The sequence below is a fragment of the Ambystoma mexicanum genome, chromosome 9 (genome assembly GCF_040938575.1).
Source record: "Ambystoma mexicanum isolate Mex_15411 chromosome 9, UKY_AmexF1_1, whole genome shotgun sequence".
Taxonomy (NCBI): Eukaryota; Metazoa; Chordata; class Amphibia; order Caudata; family Ambystomatidae; genus Ambystoma; species Ambystoma mexicanum.
In genome coordinates this window covers 1,289,858,666-1,289,885,155 of record NC_090931.1, presented here as the reverse complement: position 1 = coordinate 1,289,885,155, position 26,490 = coordinate 1,289,858,666, and the positions used below count along the sequence as shown (strand labels likewise).

The 26,490-nt window shown below is 45.6% G+C and overlaps 1 protein-coding gene across 3 annotated transcripts in view; it reads left to right on the top strand.

Annotated features, from left to right (window-relative positions):
- LOC138489070 (glycerol-3-phosphate dehydrogenase 1-like protein) overlaps positions 1 to 26,490 on the top strand; it is a 278,084-nt gene that overhangs the window by 174,079 nt on the left and 77,515 nt on the right. For all 3 annotated transcript variants that reach the window (XM_069616636.1, XM_069616634.1, XM_069616635.1), the window contains exon 6: positions 771 to 1,004. In XM_069616636.1, coding sequence (XP_069472737.1) covers positions 771 to 1,004 — 234 coding nt within the window. The remainder of the gene's footprint in view (positions 1 to 770; positions 1,005 to 26,490) is intronic.

The window sequence follows — 26,490 nt, the reverse complement described above, 5'->3', positions numbered from 1 at the left end:
CCCACAAAGTATATGATATGATATGAAAGGTTATTTGTAACGTGCTTAATACCCAGCGGTCTATAAGCGCGGACCCGGGGATGGAACATGTGGTGCTCCGTGTCGTCTTGCTTCCAAGGCGAGCACGTTGTCCCTGAGCTATCCTGCCGAGACCACAGGTAAAAGTGCTGTTATCGCAAAAAAATGTAAAAGGCTTTATTGCATGGTGAGAATTTTGATGGGGAAAACGTTCTAATGCTGGGGCCACACATTGATTTGTTTGTAAGGTCAACCGTAGGCACATTTCCAAACAGTTGAGGGTTACAACCCGAATATTGCCAAAATTCCCTGCTTATCACATTGTCAGCTGGTTGGGACCAGGCTAGAAACACAAAGGTTTCAAAAAAGGGTAGCCGGCGCTCCTCTCCAGAAAGAACATGGCATGATAACCTGTTCTGAGATGAGAGTTTGCAGCACACGCTTTTTGCTCACTGTACCTTTCACAGATGGGAAATATCCATTTGCATATGAGTCTTTGTCCCGCCCACATGGGTGAAACTCAAAGGTGAACGCCATCTCACTGTCACTGTCACTGAGCTGAAATGGAGTGAGTAAAACACTCATTTATCAGACATTGATCCAGGCAGCAAGCAAACACGAAACACACAAGCAAGCCATTTTCAGAAAGTGTCTTGCAATTGCAATACTTGAAATGTCTTTCCTGGATTATGTGTTGTTGTTTTTATATGTGTCTTTTAATGCACAATCCCCCATTTATCTATTGGTTGCAGAACATTGTAGCTGTGGGGGCTGGGTTCTGCGACGGCTTGGGGTTTGGCGACAACACCAAGGCAGCAGTGATACGGATTGGCCTCATGGAGATGGTGGCCTTTGCCAAGTGCTTCTGCAGTGGCGAGGTAGCCATCGCTACCTTTCTGGAAAGCTGTGGGGTGGCCGACCTAATCACTACATGCTACGGGGGACGCAACAGAAAAGTGGCAGAGGCCTTTGCAAAAACAGGAAAGGTATGTATTTATGGTATTGCCAATAACTGTGCTCCGTTTGCAGCCAAAAGCCCCGTCACATTATATGATCTAGACGGCCATGTTAGACCAAGTTGCACCAGTCCAACAAGCCCTTCTATTTAGCACTTGCCTCCTACAGAAGAGGGCAGGTAGGTTTTGTTCAAGTCTGTGTTGTACAAAGATGTTTTGATCAAAGCAGAATAGAGTGATGCGGCTGCTGTTTAAAGGCATGATCTAGTGAAAAATGTTATTGTCCCTACGGGTCAGCCATGTTTTTTTAAGCCTAAGTGGCTCGATTTTAGAAAACTTTCCTATGGACCTTACCCAAGTTTTTGTCCATTAAACGCACGCGAAAACAAGCACCAGGGAGCTGCCATTTTGTGATAATCCTATAATTTCCCCCATCGCCCTGGCTGACCTGCTTTTGCGGCACTAAATCATATCCCCCGCCCCTGAGCCTGTCATCAGCAGACTCGTACCGCCCATTTCCCAACGCCAAAGCACGTCTTGTGTCAACATTCGCTGCGCTTCAGCTAATGACGTGTCGCCATGGAAATGGCAGGACGCCTCTTTCCCCAATAAGTATAAACAGACCGTTTCACAACACACAGCAGCAGATTTTCGATTCCATTCCTCTCTCTGTGTTACTTAGAGTATTCTGTGACTCTTTTCTGTGCTCTGGTCAGCTACCTTCGCCGCTTGTAGCCCGTGTGAACACCTGTACCATCTCGGTAAATTATTTTACTTTGCTTACCACACAATGGCTACAATAATGCCCTACATGTACGAGCCCGAGTATACCGAGGAGGAACTACTGGAAAGGGAAGCACGCGAAAACGATGGGGATTCGGACAGCAGTTGGCAGGACGAATCAACAGATGAAGAGCCTGGGCCTAGTCGCATGGACGGCGTCTCCACCTGGTGCACATGCAATCGGTGCGAGCTAATGCCGACCGAGGAGGAGAACTGCTGCTGTCGAGAAAACTCTGGATGCCTGGCCTACATTTCGGAAGGCGAGCCACGACCGCAATGCATCACCGAGCTGCCAGACGTCAGGGCAGCCTGCCTCACACGGGCCGTTTTGAGGATAATGATGGTGCTTATGCACGAACTTCACGCAACTGTTCGCCCTCGTAATCCGAGTAACGAGTAAGTATACTCTGCTTGTCATGCCACTCCTATTTCATGTTCTTCTACTATATCCAAAATTACATCTACATATCATTGTAACGCATATAAGTCGTTCAATAGTGTGCATTGTCTAGATAGCATTTGTCCGTGTAGAATGCCATTAGTTACAAGAATTGTCATTGACAACAAACGTTTATTAAACTTATCTTGGTCATTTAAAAACAGTTTGTTTCATTCCTTTTCACAGGGGGTACAGGCTGGTGGCCTATCGTTCCTTTACATGGTGGCTCCACGGGAGGCTTGGACACCGCGTTCGAAGAGTGATACCCGCCTGTGCCGTTCGTGCCATTAGAAAAACCTTCCCGAGTGACAGCGGTCAGTACAGGGGATTTTCTCTCGCTGTGCTGCAACCTGACCTGTATAATCTTTAAAGTCTTGTATTTTTGTGTCATGAAAATAAGATACAAAATAAAACACCACATATATTTTAACAACGGTTGTTTCGATTTTTTAAATGAATCAAGTGTGTCTCCATTCAAGGATGGACGTCAGACATCTGTGCTCCGAATGGGTGAAGGTCTGGTCGCTGTGAAGCAGGGTGGTCACTATCTATCTAAGCTAACATAACATATTCTCAATAATGCATGCACTAAATAACACTTGTTCAAAGTCTTTCAGTAGGTTATGTCTCTATAAAAGTCACACATATATCTATACTAACAATTACCATTGGATTATACAGGCCTAAGGGTCTTGAGCACTATAATACACCGGTTGAAGTGTGGGTCTGTGCTCACAAGAATCTCCGGTATGTGGCATTTTTTATTGATAAGCAACGATATACTATCAAAGGCGGTTCGTGCCAGTGGATGAGCGCTGGCATGGGGGGCTGTCAGGGGTGCGAAAGGCCAAGGTGCCAAACTGCATGTACACTTCAAAAGGTATCCCACGCCAAGGGGCCATCGGTCACATGGCCTCCTCAGACCCCGTGTCTCCAGCCAGGCCTCCCCTTGAAGCAGGCCGCCCCCCTGCAATCCACATAAGTGTGTCTCCATTCAGCAGTCTTCCTGTGCCTTATCTGCATGCCCCAGGCCCATCCATCCCACCCCCCTCTATGAAAGGCGGTTCGCACCCGGGGATGAGCGCTGGCATGGGGGGCTGTCAGGGGCGCGAAAGGCCAAGGTGCCAAACTGCATGTACACTTCAAAAGGTATCCCACCCCAAGGGGCCATCGGTCACATGGCCTCCTCAGACCCCGTGTCTCCAGCCAGGCCTCCCCTTGAAGCAGGCCGCCCCCCTGCAATCCACATAAGTGTGTCTCCATTCAGCAGTCTTCCTGTGCCTTATCTGCATGCCGCAGGCCCATCCATCCCACCCCCCTCTATGAAAGGCGGTTCGCACCCGGGGATGAGCGCTGGCATGAGGAGCTGTCAGGGGCGGGAAAGGCCAAGGTGCCAAACTGCATGTACACTTCAAAAGGTATGCCACGCCAAGGGGCCATTGCTCACATGGCCTCCTCAGACCCCGTGTCTCCAGCCAGCCCTCCCCTTGAAGCAGGCCGCCCCCCTGCAATCCACATAAGTGTGTCTCCATTCAGCAGTCTTCCTGTGCCTTATCTGCACTCCCCAGGCCCATCCATCCCACCCCCCTCTATCAAAGGCGGTTCGCACCCGGGGATGAGCGCTGGCATGTGGGGCTGTGACGGGCGCAAATGGCCAAGGTGCCAAACAGCATGTACACTTCAAAAGGTATCCCACGCCAAGGGGCCATTGCTCACATGGCCTCCTCAGACTCTGTGTTTCCAGCCAGGCCTCACCTTGAAGCACACCGCCCCCCTGCAATCCACATAAGTATGTCTCCATTCAGCAGTCTTCCTGTGCCTTATCTGCAGGCCCATCCATCCCACCCCCCTCTATCAAAGGCGGTTCGCACCCGGGGATGAGCGCTGGCATGGGGGGCTGTGATGGGCGCAAACGGCCAAGGTGCCAAACAGCATGTACACTTCAAAAGGTATCCCATGCCAAGGGGCCATTGCTCACATGGCCTCCTCAGACCCCGTGTCTCCAGCCAGGCCTCCCCTTCAAGCAGGCCGCCCCCCTAAGACCACGACATACATACGTCATTCATTCACAAACACACCCGTTTCTAATACTTTATAAACCACTTGATATGTCTCATGAGAACATCTTTGTGCTTTGCAAGTCAACTCCTGAACCTGTTACCTGGCAACCACTGAGATCTACGCTAATCTGCTCGTCGTCCTGCAATCCGTGAACTTCTGTGGCCACTTAGAGCAAACCCATCAGTGTGCTACCTGTGGCCACCCACCTATTCTCCTGCAACGTACTGCTCTGCTTGCTGAATCCAACTGTTTGTTGGTCAAGGTAAGGCCATGTATCTTAGTCATATTTCGCATATTTTTAAATTTCTATCTATTTGCGAGTAGAGTACACAATAGTGCTATGTTAATTGGTCTCATTGCTATTGACTTGAGTTTCCATTGCTATGCTATCAATAGATCTATTTATTTTCATCTGTGTCTATTGTCATTGAATTGCATCCTTCGGGGGTCCAGTCTATAATGTAAGCATGTTTCCTTCTCGTGCAAGACAGAACCTCCAAGGGACGAGTCACATGTTCAGATTTTAGTCACATCATTTATACATTTCTTCAACTTATGCAAATACTAAGCCGCACATAATGAACTGGTATAGTTCCTGCGACCAAAACAAACCTTGCATTGATCATTGTATGATTCATTTACTTTTGTATCAAATCTTTATTCTTGAAGATTGTATAATAATGTCGATATTTACTTTTCAGATTTATCAACAATGCCTGCCTGTTCGATTAGCGGTTGCCCTTCGAAGACGCATGCGAAATCTGAAGGCACTACAATGCATGTATTCCCGAAAACTGTTGATCGAATAAGAGAATGGGTCAGACATTGTGGATATCCACTGGATGAGCTGGAAAGTAGAGTCCAACAAGTCTTACAGGACAAGTGGGGTGATCGATACTGCATCTGCAGCCGGCACTTTTCCTTGGACATGTACACAACATCTTAGGTAACAAAGAAGAATAAACGGCGAACGACACGGAAATTGCTCGAAAATGCTATTCCCACTCTATTCATCCACATTCCGCCACCGGTGAGTCAAGTGTCCGGATTTAGCTTTAGGCCTTGCGGTAGTGTGTAGGTAGCCGAACGGATTAATTGATATTGTAGGTGTTCTATCCCTTGTAATAATTTCGATATTGATTTGAGTGTATAGTTTTTTGAATAATGACATTTATCAATATATTCTTTTTCGATTTCATAACCCACAAACGCAATGTATATATATGGGAACAGGGAACTGTGCTGTATTGAGCATTTTTCAAGTATTCTGTCGCCTTACTTGGCTATTTTTAATATTGGCATTTCATTATCAATCATTAATTTACCTTTACAACTTCTTGACTATCCCTTGAATCTGAAGCAAGAACATTCTACATCTTTGACGTGGTCGCAGTTATCAACCACTTCTAGCGCGTATCAGGTAATCTTACTAGGCTAATCGACTACAGACTTCTTTTATGCATGTCAAGTAATAGTTTTATTTTATCGTGTAATTATTTTACCGAATGTTTGGTTAGTGCTTTCCAATTGATATACACCTTAGTTATCGTCCACCGGTGTTTGTTTGCAGTTATAATTAGTGTTATCCATACTAATGCAAGTACTGTCTTTCAGGGAGATGCTGAAGCGTCCGCCACATCTACAACATTTCTAGATGTTCTTCACCAGCAGGAGGTATGGATACTGACAGCTCCATCGAGCGTCATCATCAGAGCTGGAATTCTTGTCGTTTGATTGTTATACACAATGTTTCATTCGTGGTTAGACGTTGATATGTACCTGTGCTGTCGACCCCAGGTGTGTGTTATGTTTTCACTATTGTAATCCTCACTAATGCAAGTACTTTGTTTCAGGCAGTTGATGGAGCGTCAACCCCTGCACTTGATGCAGAGCCTGACATTCAAGTAACTCCAGGGGAAGTGGAAGCGGGACCATGCGTATACGAATCGGCGCAACAGCTTTCGGAAGGGCGCACTACATTTGCAACATCCATAGATATTCTTCAGCAGCACGAGGTATGGATACTGACAGCTCCATTATGCGTGATCATATAACGTGATTCCATTTGCTATACTTTCTTCCCTATTAACGCAAGTGCTGTGTTTCAGGGAGACGACGAAGCTTCCACTACAATCACAACATCCAATTTTGATGATGCAGATGTAAATAAATCGGAGATGAAATGTGATCATATTTAGATTTTCCTTGATTCTTTTGGACAATGCATCATTTGTGGTTATCTCTTTATATGTACCTGTGCGTTCGACCCCAAGTGTGTGTTATGTTTCCAATATTGAAAACCATACTAATCCAAGTACTGTGTTTCAGGAAGACGACGGAGCTTCCACCACAATCACAACATCTCATTTAGATGATGCAGATGTAAAGGAATCGGAGAAATAAGTCGATGAAATGTGATCATATTTAGATTTTCCTTGATTCTTTTGGACAATGCATCATTTGTGGTTATCTCTTTATATGTACCTGTGCCGTCGACCCCAAGTGTGTGTTATGTTTCCAATTTTGAAAAGCCTACTAATGCAAGTACTGTGTTTCAGGGGGATGCGGATGCCTCCTCTCCAATACAACCATTCATGGCAGTCCATGCAGAGCCAGAGGTATGGATACTGACAGCTCCATCGAAATAGATCATCACTGGTCGAATACTTGTCGTTTGATTGTTGCACACAATGTTTAAATCGTGTTTGGCTATTGAGATGTACCCGTGTGTTCGTCCTCACGTGTGTTTTATGCTGACAATATTTTGATACATAGTAATGAAAGTACTATGTTTCAGGGAGACGATGGAGCCTCATTCCGTGCTGTCTATGCGGATACAGAAAATATAGTCATTGCAGCACAAGAGGAAGGGAGGACATGCGGATACGAATCGGAGCTACAGCGTGCAGATGTTGAAGGTCGAGTCAAAAAAGTTGCAAAGAAAAAAAAACAAAAAAAAGGTTAGTTACAAACAGTTCATAACTTTAAAAAAAGTTTGTGCTGGGGACTATTTTATGTTTTTTTCCAGTCAATTGGACTACATTTTATCTTGTGTTTAAACTGAACATCCCTTTTCCAATCTCTCCTCCAGTTACCCGTGGGTGTCAGACCTATACATACACAGACAGTGAAGCGAATGAGAGATGTTGCTTGCAAGACCATGTACACTATGGAGGAACTATTAATTGAGGCGAGGCGTGTTCAGGCTCGAGATGTTCATGTCCAATGGCCAGAACATGAATTAACTGTGTTTGGAGACTACAGCAAAGTTGCATTGGACCATAGCTACAGTGCGACCGCACCACCACAAGAAGATGTTATTGAATTTATTGAAGATAGCTCTGAAGTAGCTGCAGATCAATTCACACAATCTACACCCGCCAAAAATTTTCCACCAAAAAACCTGTCGACATTGTTGTGTTCTCCCATCAATGTTGAAGTAATAGATGTCGAAATGACAGAGAATGAACCAGCCGCAGCATCCATAGACGCATCAGAACTTGATATCAGCGATATTACTTTCCAATGTGTTGAAATCTCCACAACGTCACAGGCCGAAACAACGTTGACGCAGGATGACAGTCTAATGAAAGAGAGCAAATACATTGTATTCAACAGTTGTTTGATGGAAATTATAAGTATGCTGAAATGTGTGCATTCCATTAGAGGGAAAGTATGTGGGAAGCCATTGATTAATGTGACTCGTCAAATAAAAGGCAGTAACGTCAAAATAAATGCCGCCTGTAGATTAAATCATAGGTTCTCATGGTCTGCACAACCGATGCTGGGGAAACTGCCAGCAGGCAATCTAATGTGTGCAGCTGAATCACTTTTTAGTGGCTCCAGTTTTAGAAAGTTAGAGGCTTTCTTTCAGTTTGTGGGACTCCATTTCATTTCTAAAGCGCTGTACTACATATACCAACGTGATTATCTGTTTCCGGCCATTAGTGATGCTTGGAAAATTGAACAATTGTCAAGTTCATTCGAAGGCAAACGATTCAGGCTAGCTAGCGATGGACAGTGCGACAGCCCTGGATTTTCTGCCAAGTACTGCACCTACCACTTTCAGGACATGGATAGTAAGAAAATTGTGAGTTCGGTGGTCGTGCAGGTAACACAATGTACATCGTCAGTGGCCATGGAGAAACTAGGATTTATAAAATCAGTGGAATATCTACAATCAAGGGGAATGCACATCGACCTCACAGCCACGGACAGACACGTTTCAATTGCCAAGACAATGAGAGAGCAGTTCCCACATATTAAACATCAATTTGACGTATGGCATCTTGCTAAATCAATCAATAAGAAAATCTCGACTGCAGGGAAAAAAAAAGTTTTGAAAGTATTTTGCAGTGGTCCCATTCTATCACCAAACATCTTTGGTGGAGCTCAAAAACTTGTGAAGGGTCAGTGGAAATACTACTTGAAAAATGGCGGTCACTGATGCACCACTTTACCAACGTTCACCGCTGGACAGCAAATCAACATTTCCACCAATGTGAACATGGCCCTTTGTCCCCAGAGGAGGCACGGAAGAAGAAATGGTTGATTCCATCTTCACCGACACACAAAGCCATTGAGAAGATTGTTTTCAACAAAACTCTATCAAGAGATTTGAGAGGACTGACAGAATTCTGTCACACAGCAGATTTCGAGGTGTTCCACAATATGTGCCTAAAGTACAGGCCAAAGCGCTTGCATTTTAGCTTTCGGGCATGAAACATCGCACTCTAATAGCGGTCTTGGCCCAAAACAGCAATGTCGGACGTGAACAATCTAGGACTAGGGGTAAAGTAAGGATGCCTCGCTACACTAAGGTGTTTTCAAAACGAAGTAAGCAATGGGTGATCAAACCAGTCTATGATTAAATGCAGTTTGACTTTGTGAAAGGCCTTATTGTTGCTGTGTTAGAGAAGCACAGATATGGGATTTTGGACGTTTCTGTGCAGAGCAGTGATCCATTGCCACCGATATTTGCGACTGTGCCATGCCCACCCGAAGCACAGCAGGTTGTGAAGTACAAATCCCGGTTTAAATAATTGCAATACGATTGTCTTTTTGTAAATAAATGTTATTGTACAGTGTACCTGTAACCCTAACCCCTACCTTCACCATCATGGGAGGCGAACAAGCTGGGTGTCATCTTTGAATTCTCTCTATTCACCTCATATATGTGTATGTATATATTTTTCTCATGTCTCATCTCATGTAAATGTAAATGCTGTGCACTGTTAACGGGGGGGAGGCTTGCGTATTGCAAATAATAAAACAAACAAACAAACAATAAATCTCACTTTTAACTCATCTCCTGTGGTACTTTATACTTTCCCTGACCTTCCGCCAAAAATTAAATGTCTCAATTTGGGCTGCAAAGCTCGCAGAAAACGGGGACAAAATTGGGGCACTTAGAACGCGCCAGCCAAGCGGGCCGTGGCATTTGGGAGAGAAGCCAGTTCGCATTTGCACATTGAGGCACACTACATAGACGGATTCTAAACTTCAAGTTCTCATAGATGCCTATACTACGTGATGTTGCAAATAAAGAATGCGAAGGACAGCGGCTTTGATTTTCAGCTCGCGCCCAGATAAGGCCCACAAGTCGCACTGGAAGTATAAGGGTCTATTGTTTTTTGACCTTGAGACAGGGACCATGCCGAAAGAACTACATTTGAAGGGGTTTCGCAATAACGTAAGAGACGATAAGGCAGAAAATTCAGAAACTAGACCGAGTTTCATTTTAGTTCAGTATACGAAAAATCGTTGTCAAGAGCACGGTCCGTTTTACAGACTGCATTACGAAGAGACACAATGAAAATTTAAAATATAATGTAAGTAAATCTTAACACGCTTTTATACCCGAATGAAGATTTAATGAATGGATGCATGAATAAATGAATGAATGAAGAGCTAGGAAAAGCAAGGAAAACGTAGTGTTCGTAGTGGGCACATGGGCATGCAGGTCCACTGGTCTCACCGATCTCGGTCCTTGGCCCAGCCACTTTTCCCTGCACTGCCTACCTGCACTACGGGACTGTCTCTGTATCCTTCAGCCCCTTCTCCCGGCATTTACCTTGCACTTGCCACCAGCGGGCCTTATTATTTAATTTGTATTTAACTAACCATGTACAGCACTTTTACCACCCCTCCCCCCTTCCCCATGCGCGATCAGAAAGACACCTGGCCTAGTAGGATCGTTGTCTGTCTGCCCTTGTTCCCCACCTGCCTCGTCGCGCCTCGAAACACTTGAGTATAGGCGCGTTACAAATGCCATATCATATATCATATCATTCCTCACGCATGTAGACTAACTGTCATTTATCATTGTGTGTTGGCCTCGATTTATTTCGTTACTTTTCGCATTGATTTTAGAGCCGAACATACTCCATTGAACTATCCTTGCAAGCAAATAGTTTCTGATCGGCTGTAATAAATAAAATAAGTAATATTAATGAAGATCGGCTGGCGAGACTAATTATAATTTTTTTGTTTTCATAACAGGTATTTGCTCCCCTTCTGCTACTGCCATCGGTTTGAGACACCAGCAGATGGCTTTTACAGTAGACACCTGCAGCTTTGTGTGAACAACTGGAGCACACTGACAATTTTATGGGACGATCGCCAAGGGCCCACATGCCCTTACGCTGTACTAGTGGCTAGAAGCAACATATCAACCTTTACGATGGACTAGTGCCTAGTTGATGGAACAGCCTTGCTGTTCACCATGCTTCCAAAGTGCTTCTTTTAACGAAAAGCAACACCCTGTGTACCATGGCGGATACAGATAAAAGAAAATAAATGCTTTCGGAGTTCATATGGCAATTGCTGAATATTCTCTAAACATTTAATGTAAAATAAATGTACTTTACCAAATGTACCGTGTTGCTGTTTGATTTTAAAGTACAGTTTCATATTCCGAATTGTGGCGCGCTGTGTTGTGAGATGGTCTGTGTTGGTTTCCGGGTTTTGTGTGGAGTCGCGTAGAAGACGACTGGGCGCGTTTGCCTACGCAGCACAGTAACGTCACGGAGAGAGGCGGGGAATATGAATGTTTGGATAATGTCAGGCTCAGGGGCGGGTGAATTGATTTAGTGCCGCAGAAGCAGGTCAGCCAGGGTGATGCAGCAAGCGATATGATTATCAGAAAATGGCGGCGCCCTGGTGCTTGTTTTCGCGTGCGTTTAATGGACGAAAACTCAGGTAAGGTCCATAGGAAAGATTTCTAAAATCACGCCACTTAGGCTTAAAAAAACATGGCCGACCCGTAGGGACAATAAAAATGTTTAGTAGACCATGCCTTTAAGGATTTCCATGAATTAGCATGAGATTAGAGGGAACGGAAGTCAGTCCTCCTTCAAAAGCACCTGCAAGTAGAGCCTTTTTCTTAATTTAGTGAATGGGCTGTCAAAGATGGATTTTGGTCTATGTGAATATGGCCGGACATGTCTTACAGGACCCCCGACCCCCATGGTCTTCTCTCTCCATATGTTGCTGGGAATGTTTCAGACTTTTATTCTCCCTGGTGGACAATAATTGTAATTGGAAGCTTAAAAGAAACTCCGTGGTTCTAGGCAATCAAGCACACTTTCTCTTTTCTTCTTATTACAATATGCCAAAAAGCACTATGAAAACTAGAGACATTATTTTAGAGGATGTCAGCCCTTTTAATACATTTAGCAGCTGTCTGAGCGAGGTCCTTGTCATCACCTCTAAGAGTGATTGAAGAAAAAAAGAATGAGCATTATATAGCAGAATTGCAGCCCATGCATGAAAGTCATGCCAATCCCACTTAGGTGCTGTTTTTTGCAATGCCAAATACTTGGGAGATACGGCTGCACACATTTACACCCTCAAAAAGCAGATGTGCTTCAGGGACCATTTACACTCTATGTGTCTTGTCGGGCTTAAAGCCACAGGCGTACGCACCATCACATTTAAGATGTCAGAGTTTGATCCTATAATGATGTCTAACATGCTATCAATTAACCTGAGACTCTTCGTTAATGTCCCTAAAGATCTGACAAGGTCAAGGAATTAGGTAAAGTATATATTTAATGAAATGCATAAGTTTATGTTATTTGTCTCTTACATGTGTTCTTTGGGCCAGAGGCTGTGCTCTTAGAATGTCTCTGTTAGGCAGAAACCTGTGCAGTTCCCTTAGGGACCACTGCAAAAGATTTAAGACTACAGGTGTTTGGCAGTATACCCACTTGGTAGCAGTCTGTACCACACAGATTCACTTGGTAGCTGTGGCTGAGCAGTCAGACTTCCCTCAAGAAGAGTTAGGCAGTATATAGAGTATACACAATAGGTACAGAGATACAGTCGCACAAGCAAACACTGACCAGAGCTTTGGTATAAAAGTATATAATTATTTATTCAAAGGCACACTTGTAAATTACACTAGCATAAAAGAGGTAAGTAAATTCAACACACAGTCACTATTATATATATACAACCCTAATTACTTATTAGAATAGTCTTAATGAGAAACACCACTTATTTTCAGACAGAGGTGGGCGCTTAACATAAAATGGCACTCTAATAAGTTATTAAAAAGGGAGGGAAAAAGGCAGAGTTATGGAAGCACACACATTTCAATACTTTTTAAAGAACCACAGTAAGGCAGGATAAGCAGAGTTCTACTGAAGATCAAGGAAGTCAATTGCAAGGGCCACTCTTGTAGAGCGCAAGCAGAAGGGGTCCAGGTTCACACAGTGGGGTTATGCCCAAAGAGTCTTGTAGATAGTTTGCACACAAAGGATGAAATTAAAGTCAGGAAAAGTTAGCTAGGTTGTCCCAGGCCAGCCCAGGTTAGAAAGTCGAGGCTTTACTGTCACCCCGAACGATCTGTCGCAAGGGAAGCCAGGCTGGACACAGCACCTTAAGTGTGAAGGAAGCTCCAGCGGGAGCAGTTGTTCCTGGCAGCGGGTGCAAGTCGGTGTTTCGTCCAGAAGAAGAGGAGGTCTCGCCGTGGAGGACAGATGAAGGTCGTTGCACTGCCAGGGAAGAAAACAGCCGCAGAGTTCTTCGGTTAAAAGGTACTACCCTTCTATTCGCGGTAGTGGTAAACCGTGGTGTTCCGTTGCCGGGGTGCTTGGCACGGGCAAGGCGGCCACGAGATCCTCCAGGAAGGTGAAAAGAGGGCAAAACTGGTTATCCCCACCAGTCAAAGGAAGAAGACTCTCCGGACTGGAGATCTCCTCTATCGTCGGGAAAAGTGGTGAGGCGATTCAGCAGGGCTCCACCTGTGGTGTTGTCGTTGCAGGTCGGCTCAGCTTCTCCCTCCTCGGATTCTTAGGTCCTGTGGCGACTTCTGAAGTTCCAGACCCCAAAGCCCTGCTTTTATGCAGCAAACCCCCATTCATTCAGCCTAGCTGTCAATCAAACATGCTAACTGGTGAGCCGGCCGGCTCACCACTTGGGCTGATCACACAAGAGTGCGACTTGAGTTGCCAAGGCAACTCAGTCCACGGTGCCTAAACCCCCTCCCACACCCCCTGTGGTACCCAGGCAGAGTGGCACCACTTTTGGAGGCTTCTGTGGAGAAGCCTGCCAAAAAGTGGAACAAAGAGCTCGACTTGGGTTGGAGTCACAGAAGAGAACACAAACGCCATTTTAGTATCGAGTTCTGGCAAAAAATACCAACCGGTGAATTAATATTAAATAAATAAACCAGCGGTATGTTCGAGGCTATAGGAATTAAATAATTAAAGTTGGTAGCCTCGAACAATGGGAAAATCCCATAGAGATATATTCGCGGTCGAATATAAAAAGTAGTATCCACTGCCACCAGCCAAAACTCGATCGGGGGGGGGCTGAGACGTGCCCCCTCGAACAACAGACCCCGGGGCAATCGAATTGCCCTGACCAGTACATCTACAATATGATGGTTTGTACTGGTTTCTGTTCATAATTTGGGACTAGCAAAGCCAATGGTGACTTTACATGCCCTGGGAGACAGTAGTCAGTCCCAGGGTATGGAGTCTATGTTGGGGGATCGCTACGACACCCCCTGGGTTACGGCACGGAGGGTGCTGTGTAACCCACATCAAAAACACATGTAACCCTATGGAGTAAAAGACCCCATAGCCCATAAAACACATGGAAAGACAAAAGGAACACCTCAAATCATGTCTAAGAGTGGGAGTAAAAGAGTCTCACTCTTAGCAGGAGAAAAAAATAAACCCCAAAAATCCAGCAAAGCTGCTGGGGGACTCACTAGGTTTGGGAAATTAGCCTTTACAGAGAATTCTCCCTAACACTCGCCCCCCCCAGACTAAGGGAAAGGAGGATTTAATCCACTCCTGGATGAACCTCATACCTCTAGTTGATGACATACATCCTAGAGAGTCCATCAGCATTTTGATGGTGACACCCTGACTTATGTTCAGTGGTAGAGTCAAAGGTTTTCCTTTGTAAGCTATATGACCTACAAACCCTTTGAGGAACATTAGTCTTTTTAAAGTTATAGGGGATCTGGTTGACCAGTCCCTCAGACGTTGGTACAACTTCTGAACCTGTGTTAGGCTTTTTTAAGGGGTCCTTATACAGGATTCCCTTAGATCTAGAGGGGCCTCCAGAGGTCCTCACCACCTCTCTGTTGGGAGAAGGTTGGGTCTTAGGCCTCTTGGTTGGAGGGGATGGAGATAAGCAAGGTACATGCTTCTCCTTCCTCTTAGATCTACCTTTACCTACTTTAGGAGTATCCCCCTTAAGACTAGGAATTGGGTTGGAGTCTTCTGTGGAAGGTCCAACAGTCTGAAGGTTTTTGGCCTTAGACTTTTCTTTTCTGGTTTTCCACCAGCACCGAGAATGACCAGTTCTCTCAGGCCTAGTTAGGGTTCCAGTAGGTCTATCCACCTCTTCCTCAGAAGCAGGGGGAGTCACAGACTCTATAACTGGGGGAACAATGATGGAGCTTGGTTGGGGCTCCCATTTCCCTAACATGTTAGCCTGAAATGTGCCTGGGTCAGAGGTCAACTTACCAACAACAGGGCGTGGAGTGGGGTTCTCAGTAGAGGTTCCCACAGGCTTAGAGTGGTTCCTTAAGGTGGCCTCTCTAGCCAATATGGTTTGGTTCTGGGTCTCCATACTGGGAGGCCTGGGGGTACTGGATACTACTCCTAGAGTTCTTAGATCATTCCCCAACAGGACTCTCCCAGGCACCTCAGTCTGAACACTGACAAGAATCAACACTGTCATGTCATTACACTGAATGAGGGCTGGTAGAATTGGAACCATTTGCACAGGGCCTCCAGACATCTTAGTGGGACCTTTGGGTGCCTTAGCAACATCCTCAGGCCTGAAAAAGCTTATATCCACTACTGTTCTGCTGGCCTCAGAGTCTCGCCTGGCAGGAGTATCCTGACCATTGACAAGAACGCTGTCCATATAATAAACTTTAGAGTTGTCTGGTATGGAGTTGTAAACACTCCTATTCTGATCACTAACCAGACCCATGGACTCTACTGTTACACTTGCTTGAAGACCCAAAGATTCTTCAGCAAAGACTTCAAAGTGAGCACTACCCATTTGGACTTCCTCCTCGGGAGTGAAGGCTAAGGAGACTGTGCTGATCCCTGTAGGTTTACCCTTACATCTGAGATCTCCCTTGATGTGGTCAGTGGCCCCACAGAGATAGCATGTTCCAAATGCTCTCAGGAAGGGTGGCTTGGCCTGACCCCCTTCTGGTTTGTGACCAGAAGGTACACTAGCCTGTTGTGGTTTACCCTTGGGCTTACCCTGGTTATTTTGTTGTTTGGGGCCCTCTTTAGGTTTGGAGGTATTAGAAATCTCTTGGTTCTCTTTTGGTGGCTGCTTTCCCTCATCCTTTTTCTGAGTGACCCCTGAATCCTTGTGAGTGGCCCTGTTGGCAACCCACAAGTCAGCAGCCTTAGCTAGCTTCCTGGAATCTAATTCCTTTGAATCAGCCAAGTGCTGTCTGAGCTCAGGAGAGCAGGCATCATAAAATGACTCCAACATAACAAGATTTCCCATTCCCTCATAAGTGTTCACCTTGTAACCCTTAATCCATCCCTCTAGGTTTTTCAAACACTCACTCACCCAGGTAGCCCAAGGTGTACCATCATCCTTTTTGAGGGTCCTAAACCTCTTAAGGTACTAGGAAGGGGTCTTCCCAAATCTAGCTATCAAAGCTAGTTTCACACATTCATAATCCTTCCTATCCTCCTCCCCCAACTCCATCACCACATCAGTTGCAACAGGGGGGAGCCTAGAGAACAACCAGGAAAGTAACTCATTTCCTGTAATGTTCTGGAGCCCATGATTATATTCAAACAAACTCAACCAATCCAACACATCCAACTTAGGCTCATACATACCCACCAACTCCTTAGGCATCCGGGGTCTTTTGAGACTGGAACTCCTAGAGGATTCGGAGAGAGAAGCACTTTCCACAGACAATTTTTTCATTTCTAGCTCATGGTTGAGCTCTATTTCTCTGAGCCTTAGTTCTTGGTGCCGTTGTTCTGTTTGAGCACTAATTCTTTTAAATTCTAATTCAAGCTTCATTTTTCTAGTTCCATATATTGAGGATTAAGTGTGGGACCTGATAAAGGTACAGTAGGTACAGCTGGCAGGGCAGGTAGAGCCCCAGGGGAAACAACTCTAACATCTTCCACCTCCTCTTCTGCCTCAAAGGTATCAGTACTAACATTCATATCAATATCATTGCTGTTATCTACAGTTGCTGGAGTGGTAGGTTCCTCTGAACCACCATACAGACTTTGGTTTGCTAACAACCTTTCTATTAGCTCCATTTTCTTGCCCTTAGTCTGGAGATTCTTATGCTTACAGATACCTCTTAAACAATCAGCAGTTTTTGTAGCAAGGGACTCTTGACTATAGCTTTCCATAGTTGTCATCTTTTAGAAAATACCTCTTTAGTGCTAAGCTTTGTAGTTAGTTGCACTAAGGTATCTATAAGCACACTAAAATGTATACTCAATACAAATCCCACCGCTGCAACCAGTGTTAGGCAGAAACCTGTGCAGTTCCCTTAGGGACCACTGCAAAAGATTTAAGACTACAGGTGTTTGGCAGTAAACCCACTTGGTAGCAGTCTGTACCACACAGATTCACTTGGTAGCTGTGGCTGAGCATTCAGACTTCCCTCAAGAAGAGTTAGGCAGTATATAGAGTATACACAATAGGTACAGAGATAGAGTCCCACAAGCAAACACTGACCAGAGCTTTGGTGTAAAAGTATATAATTATTTATTTAAAGACACACTTGTAAATTACACTAGCATAAATGAGGTAAGTAAATTCAACACAAAGTCACTATTATATATATACAACCCTAATTACTTATTAGACAAGTCTTAATGAGAAACACCACTTATTTTCAGACAGAGGTGAGCGCTTAACATAAGATGGCACTCTAATAAGTTATTAAAAAGGGAGGGAAAAAGGCAGAGTTATGGAAGCACACAAATTTCAATACTTTTTAAAGAACCACAGTAAGGCAGGATAGGCAGAGTTTTACTGAAGAGCAAGGAAGTCAATTGCAAGGCCCACTCTTGGAGAGAGCAAGCAGAAGGGGTCCAGGTTCACAGAGTGGGATTATGCCCAAATAGTCTTGTAGATAGTTTGCACACAAAGGATGAAATTAAAGTCAGGAAAAGTTAGCTAGGTTGTCCCAGGCCAGCCCAGGTTAGAAAGTCGAGGCTTTACTGTCACCCCGAACGATCTGTCGCAAGGGAAGCCAGGCGGGACACAGTACCTTAAGTGTGAAGGAAGCTCCAGCGGGGGCAGTTGTTCCTGGCAGCGGGTGCAAGTCGGTGTTTCATCCAGAGGAAGAGGAGGTCTCGTCGTGGAGGAAAGATGAAGGTCGTTGCACTGCCAGGGAAGTAACCAGCCGTGGAGTTCTTCGGTTAAAAGGTACTACCCTTCTATTCGCGGTAGTGGTAAACCGTGGTGTTCCGGTTGCCGGGGACCTTGGCACGGGCAAGGTGGCCACGAGATGCTCCAGGAAGGTGAAAAGAAGGCAAAACTGGTTATCCCCACCAGTCAAAGGAAGAAGACTCTCAGGACTGGAGATCTCCTCTGTCGTCGGGAAAAGTGGTGAGATGGTTCAGCAGGGCTCCACCGGTGGTGTCGTCGTTGCAGGTTGGCTCAGCTTCTCCCTCCTCGGATTCTTAGGTCCTGTGGCGACTTCTGAAGTTCCAGTCCCCAAAGCCCTGCTTTTATGCAGCAAACCCTCATTAATTCAGCCTAGCTGTCAATCAAACATGCTAAGTGGTGAGTCGGCCGGCTCACCACTTGGGCCGATCACACAAGAGTGCGACATGAGTTGCCAAGGCAACTCAGTCCAGGGTGCCTAAACCCCCTCCCACACCCCCTGTGGTACCCAGACAGAGTGGCACCTCTTTTGGAGGCTTCTGTGGAGAAGCCTGCCAAAAAGTGGAACAAAGGGCTCGACTTGGGTTGGAGTCACAGAAGAGAACACAAACGCCACAAAGGATGAAATTAAAGTCAGGAAAAGTTAGCTAGGTTGTCCCAGGCCAGCCCAGGTTAGAAAGTCGAGGCTGTACTGTCACCCCGAACGATCTGTCGCAAGGGAAGCCAGGCGGGACACAGTACCTTAAGTGTGAAGGAAGCTCCAGCGGGGCCAGTTGTTCCTGGCAGCGGGTGCAAGTCGGTGTTTCGTCCAGAGGAAGAGGAGGTCTCGCCGTGGAGGAAAGATGAAGGTCGTTGCACTGCCAGGGAAGAAACCAGCCGCGGAGTTCTTCGGTTAAAAGGTACTACCCTTCTATTCGCGGTAGTGGTAAACCGTGGTGTTCCGGTTGCCGGGGACCTTGGCACGGGCAAGGTGGCCACGAGATGCTCCAGGAAGGTGAAAAGAAGGCAAAACTGGTTATCCCCACCAGTCAAAGGAAGAAGACTCTCAGGACTGGAGATCTCCTCTGTCGTCGGGAAAAGTGGTGAGATGGTTCAGCAGGGCTCCACCGGTGGTGTCGTCGTTGCAGGTTGGCTCAGCTTCTCCCTCCTCGGATTCTTAGGTCCTGTGGCGACTTCTGAAGTTCCAGTCCCCAAAGCCCTGCTTTTATGCAGCAAACCCTCATTAATTCAGCCTAGCTGTCAATCAAACATGCTAAGTGGTGAGTCGGCCGGCTCACCACTTGGGCCGATCACACAAGAGTGCGACATGAGTTGCCAAGGCAACTCAGTCCAGGGTGCCTAAACCCCCTCCCACACCCCCTGTGGTACCCAGACAGAGTGGCACCTCTTTTGGAGGCTTCTGTGGAGAAGCCTGCCAAAAAGTGGAACAAAGGGCTCGACTTGGGTTGGAGTCACAGAAGAGAACACAAACGCCACAAAGGATGAAATTAAAGTCAGGAAAAGTTAGCTAGGTTGTCCCAGGCCAGCCCAGGTTAGAAAGTCGAGGCTGTACTGTCACCCCGAACGATCTGTCGCAAGGGAAGCCAGGCGGGACACAGTACCTTAAGTGTGAAGGAAGCTCCAGCGGGGGCAGTTGTTCCTGGCAGCGGGTGCAAGTCGGTGTTTCGTCCAGAGGAAGAGGAGGTCTCGCCGTGGAGGAAAGATGAAGGTCGTTGCACTGCCAGGGAAGAAACCAGCCGCGGAGTTCTTCGGTTAAAAGGTACTACCCTTCTATTCGCGGTAGTGGTAAACCGTGGTGTTCCGGTTGCCGGGGACCTTGGCACGGGCAAGGTGGCCACGAGATGCTCCAGGAAGGTGAAAAGAAGGCAAAACTGGTTATCCCCACCAGTCAAAGGAAGAAGACTCTCAGGACTGGAGATCTCCTCTGTCGTCGGGAAAAGTGGTGAGATGGTTCAGCAGGGCTCCACCGGTGGTGTCGTCGTTGCAGGTTGGCTCAGCTTCTCCCTCCTCGGATTCTTAGGTCCTGTGGCGACTTCTGAAGTTCCAGTCCCCAAAGCCCTGCTTTTATGCAGCAAACCCTCATTAATTCAGCCTAGCTGTCAATCAAACATGCTAAGTGGTGAGTCGGCCGGCTCACCACTTGGGCCGATCACACAAGAGTGCGACATGAGTTGCCAAGGCAACTCAGTCCAGGGTGCCTAAACCCCCTCCCACACCCCCTGTGGTACCCAGACAGAGTGGCACCTCTTTTGGAGGCTTCTGTGGAGAAGCCTGCCAAAAAGTGGAACAAAGGGCTCGACTTGGGTTGGAGTCACAGAAGAGAACACAAACGCCACAAAGGATGAAATTAAAGTCAGGAAAAGTTAGCTAGGTTGTCCCAGGCCAGCCCAGGTTAGAAAGTCGAGGCTGTACTGTCACCCCGAACGATCTGTCGCAAGGGGAGCCAGGCGGGACACAGTACCTTAAGTGTGAAGGAAGCTCCAGCGGGGGCAGTTGTTCCTGGCAGCGGGTGCAAGTCGGTGTTTCGTCCAGAGGAAGAGGAGGTCTCGCCGTGGAGGAAAGATGAAGGTCGTTGCACTGCCAGGGAAGAAACCAGCCGCGGAGTTCTTCGGTTAAAAGGTACTACCCTTCTATTTGCGGTAGTGGTAAACCGTGGTGTTCCGGTTGCCGGGGTGCTTGGCACGGGCAAGGCGGCCACGAGATGCTCCAGGAAGGTGAAAAGAAGGCAAAACTGGTTATCCCCACCAGTCAAAGGAAGAAGACTCTCCGGACTGGAGATCTCCAGTCGTCGTGAAAAGTGGTGAGACGGTTCAGCAGGGCTCCACCGGTGGTGTCGTCGTTGCAGGTTGGCTCAGCTTCTCCCTCCTCGGATTCTTAGGTCCTGTGGCGACTTCTGAAGTTCCAGTCCCCAAAGTCCTGCTTTTATGCAGCAAACCCCCATTCATTCAGCCTAGCTGTCAATCAAACATGCTAAGTGGTGTGTCGGCCGGCTCACCACTTGGGCCGATCACACAAGAGTGCGACATGAGTTGCCAAGGCAACTTAGTCCAGGGTGCCCACACCCCCTGTGGTACCCAGACAGAGTGGCATCACTTTTGGAGGCTTCTGTGGAGAAGCCCGCCAAAAAGTGGAACAAAGGGCTCGACTTGGGTTGGAGTCACAGAAGAGAACACAAACGCCGTTTTAGAATCGAGTTCTGGCAAAAAATACCACCCGGTGAATTAATATTAAATAAATAAACCAGCAGTATGTTCGAAGCTATAGGAATTAAATAATTAAAGTTGGTAGCCTCGAACAATGGGAAAATCCCATAGAGATATATTTGTGGTCGAATATAAAAAGTAGTATCCACTGCCACCAGCCAAAACTCGATCAGGGGGGACGTGCCCCCTCAAACAACAGACCCCGGGGCAATCGAATTGCCCCGACCATTACGTCCACACTATGATGGTTTATACTGGTTTCTGTTCATAATTTGGGACTAGCAAAACCAATGGTGACTTTACATGCCCTGGGATACAGTAGTCAGTCCCAGGGTATGGAGTCTATGTTGGGGGGTCGCTACGACACCCCCTGGGTTACGGCACGGAGGGTGCTGTGTAACCCACATCAAAAACACATGAAACCCTATGGAGTAAAAGACCCCATAGCCCATAAACACATGGAAAGACAAAGGAACACCTCAAATCATGTCTAAGAGTGGGAGTAAAAGAGTCTCACTCTTAGCAGGAGAAAAAAATAAACCCCAAAAATCCAGCAAAGCTGCTGGGGGACTCACTAGGTTTGGGAAATTAGCCTTTACAGAGAATTCTCCCTAACACTCTCCTTTTCAAAATGAGTCAGGGTCTGAGATCTAGTTGTTGACCGATACTCCGCTGCAATCACTGCATTGTTGGATAGGATATGATAGATTATTTATAACGCGCTTAATACCCAGAGGTTTCTAAGCGCGGACCCGGGGATCGAACCTGTGTTGCTCCGTGTCGTCTTGCTTCCCAAGACAAGATCTCAGGATAAGATCTTTTTGATAACTTTATTCTTGAATCCACATCTCCTTAAAGCCTTTTTTAGGAATCACGATTCACTCTTCTGCAATTCCTTCTAGGCATCCTCTGCTGTCCAGCAAATCTGCATTTTTCTCAATCGAGCAAGGTGTTTTACTTGGATAACTTTCCAGATATTAGAACTGAGGAATATCACCTGAACCACACCCACTAGCCTCAGTAGAGGCTGCCAAGTGAGGGAGGCAGAGGGCTGAAGCATATAGCTTGGCAACAATTTTGCTATAGTTGGTTTTGGTACCTCCTTAACAACAAGCATGCTAAATCCTCTTCTTGCCCTCCCATGGTAAAGGGCAGAGAGTTCCAGTGTATTTGAGCCAGTGCAGAGAAAGAAAGACTTATTCAGAGCGTGAGGCAGGTTTTAGGTACCTAAGAGATGTGCTGCCAGAGAAGGATGCCAGTTTGATAAATCGTACTACATTTTGTTGTTTAGGAACTAAGGTCCATTAGCATGCAGTTTGTCATATTGTAATATTGTAATTGGTTATTTATAATGCGCTTAATACCCAGAGGTTTCCAAACACATACCCGGGGATCAAATCTGTGTTGCTCTGCGTCATCTTGCTTCCAAGGCGAGCGCACTACGCACCATCAAATATAAAAACTAAAGTACATTGGCCCCAAATGCTTTTAACTTCACTCAAAATGTGTTAACTCTACAGGCACAAGCTCTGACTGATCCCTTTTCTCATCTCCAATCAGAGTAGGAGGTCCTTTTGAAGAAGGCCCACGTGAACAATGTTAAAAAAATGCCTGATAGAGTACACTATCAAGCGCAACTCTGCACTTTATTATGTGACCATATGGGCTACAGAAACTATTTTTATTAACATTATAAGTACCACCAATATTGAATTGGTATGACTCTTATTTTTACATTCAAAGTAAATTAAATGAAAATATAAAAGCCTTGCCAAAGCAATATCTTTCAAACTAAATTGGATAATATGATTCATGAGTTAGAAATATTCCAATACATCTTCATTGTGTAAAACAAATCTTTAATCAAAACTTTTCAACATAATGCAAAGTTCAATAACTGTCAAAGTTCTATGACGGCTTGTACATGTTTCGGGTGCCCCCGCCACCCTTCTTCAGGAGCAAAGAACCTATGGACTTCCTAAACAGACCAAAAGGTAAACTAATTTAGAATTTGGTAATTGTATATATAAACGTAATTTAAAACTACCTGATCTCAATAAAGTAAAAAACTAACCTGGCAACGTTCCATCTATTAATCACAAACTTAAGTGTCTACTTCATACACTTCTTCCATACCGCTTACAGAAGGATCAATGGCCGGCATATAGTAGTCTATTTCAATCTTGGGGACTGTTTTTCTGTATCTCCTCAGTCCCCCTCCAACACTTCCCTCTGCACGTCCTTGCACTTGCCACTAGCTGGCTGTTTTATGTGTCTTATTTATTACACTTCCCATGTACTGCACTTTCCTCTCTCCCCTCCCCCTGCTCACTTTCCTTTTCCCCCCCTTCCCATGCACTTGCGCGATCTGAATGACACCTGGCCTAGTAGGATCGCTGTCTGTCCTCCCTTTGTCCCCCCCCTTGCCTCATCGCGCCTTGAAACACTTGTGTATAGGCGCGTTATAAATGCCATATCATATCATATCATATCATATCAATCTTTGTTACCACTCAAAAGTGAAATTATCTGCAAGAAAAAAGCATATTCTCGACTGGCACTGAATACAGTATATGAAAAAACTTTTGTTAATGATCGGTTAAGGTAAGAAATGGATCGCAAAAAAAACCCTGAAATTCAATGCATTGGGGAACTCTGGGCCGGCTTAACTCGGCACGTTCCCATTGGTCTCCCCTTTAATAGTATATTCCCCATAATGCCATTTTCTATGGCTTTTGTGAATCCCTTCTCTTCTGGCAAATATGTCCTCTTCGGCTTTGCAACAGGAACACGCCGATTTAATCCGGTCCCGAGTTCCCCAATGCTTTGTTTTTCAGGGGTTTTGTTGCAATAAGTTTCTTACCATAGCTGATCATTAACTAAAGTGTTTTCATTGAATTTCAAGGGTTTTGTTATTCCATAGATTTATTCCGCACCACTGGCCATTTTAGAACACTACCAGGCCTCCCAGACCACTAGCCATGGTCCGTGGACACGTTTTTAAAAAAAGTACCAGACCTCTAGCCATGGCCTTCATAGCATGGTTCTTGATTTTTCACCCCCGACCTCACTGTATCTGGTAAAATTACGGAAAACTTTTTTTAATTACTTTTTTCCCATAGCCGTGGGTGGAATTATATTTAGGGTGTACAGTTTTTAGTGTTTATTTCTTAACTTCTGGGGGTGTTTTTCTAGTGTTTTCAAACCATTTCAAAATTTGTGTTTATCAGTGTTTTCCCGTGTGCCCGCTCCAAACAATCATGGATAACTGTTTTTTTCTCAGTCTAAACACAAAAATATTCTTTCATTGTGTCATTGCGTGCATAAGCAGTGTAATATCTCTCACGACCGGCTGCAAGAATATCATATGCCCAGGTTTGGGAGGTTAACCTTGAAATCCACCCTATTGTGGTGCTGATGAGTATGTGGAGCGGATGAGTGTACGGAGCAGATGAAGGTGTGGAGCGGATGAACGCATGGAGCGGAAGGATTTGTAGAGCGGATGAGTATGCTGATCGGAGCAGTATGCTGAATGGATGAGTCCGTAGAGCTGATGAATAGTATGTTGAGCGGATCAGTGTGTAGACCGGATGAGTATGTAGACCAGATGAGTGTGTAGATCAAATGAGCGTACTGAACGGATGGGTATACAGAGCTGATGAGTATACAGAGCGGATGAGTGCGTAGGCAGACAGAAGTACGTGCGCGGGGTAGACTGGAGTGCATGCGCAAGAAGGACAGGAGTACGTAAGTATGGAACACATGAGAGCATGCGTGAGGCACACTGGAGAATGAAGAATAGACTAGAACACGCAAGATGAACCAGAGTGAGTGAATATGTCGAGCAGGCATGAATGTGTAGGACAATCTTGAACGCCTGAAATGAACAAAAATGCATAGAACGGACCTGTCCGCACGGAATTGCGTGACGTACATAATATGCTTTGGAATGCAGGGAATACATCATACCACACACCATGCTTACTCTCTCCCTTACACCACCACTCAACTAGTACACAGAGATACTATGACACCATTCGGTATAACTGTTCTCATATCAACATCTCCCGCTCACTCCCCATCACTCTAAGTAAACATTGCTGGTTTCGCACCCCCCCAGCCAGGCGTTCTCCTCAGGCCTAACGCAGCCACACTCGATCTGGATAAAGCCGGCCAGAGCGAACACATACTCCTGATCTCTCAACCACCACACCTACCGCTAACAAGCAGCTACCACTTGAATTCCGCACCAGCTGCACACATACCTAGTGCGCACATGCACTTTTTGGACTCTCTCTACTGACCCGAACTTCGGTTCCCAAGGGCGTTCAACCTACCAGCGCCTTCAGACCATACCAATGGTATATAAGGCGCTATATAAATGCAAAATAACATAACATAACTAATGCCACCATCGCTAACAGACTGATTTTGACCTGTTTTGACAGTGGTATTGTTATGTATAAAAGATGGCAGGCTTTGAGAACTCTTTTAGGCAATGCGCAGTGAGATTAAATTATTTGCCAAGGATTACACACTTTGATCAAGCAGTGTGCTACAAGCCCCTTGTTTTGTGGCCGGTCCCTTGGTGACTGCTGTGATACACCGCACGACCCCAACTAACTGTATTTAAACAGGACAGAAAAGGTAAAAACCCACTGCAAGAATAACATATGCCTAGAAGAAATTGCACAAGACAAAATAGCATTAGACTTTTAAAAAAGTAATGCACACCAGAAAAATAACCTGAGAGAGGAAATGTTCCAATAAATATGCTGGCTAAGTATAAAAGGTGCTCACCTTTTAAACCCAGCAATCTGTAGTGAAATATTCCCACCTCTAGCCTGATGGCATTTCCCTGTTTTTGACCTGCAATAGCCTTTTTCTTTTTTTTAAAAACTTTTCTTTATTAGCATGATGAGAGAACAGACAATCAACACAGTGCACGAGATATACACACATGTAGTTACAAGAATGGTTATATGGTCTATGGGGAATACAAATGTAGGTAGACTTTCAGTTTTTACCGTTCAGTGAGTCACAGTAATGGTCTACCTTACTTCCTCAGGAGGGGGGGATGACAGTAGTTCTAGGTCCTCCTTGCTGTTCAGATAGCTACAAAATTCAGTCCATACATTTCTGGGGCAAGGTTATTGATGTAATC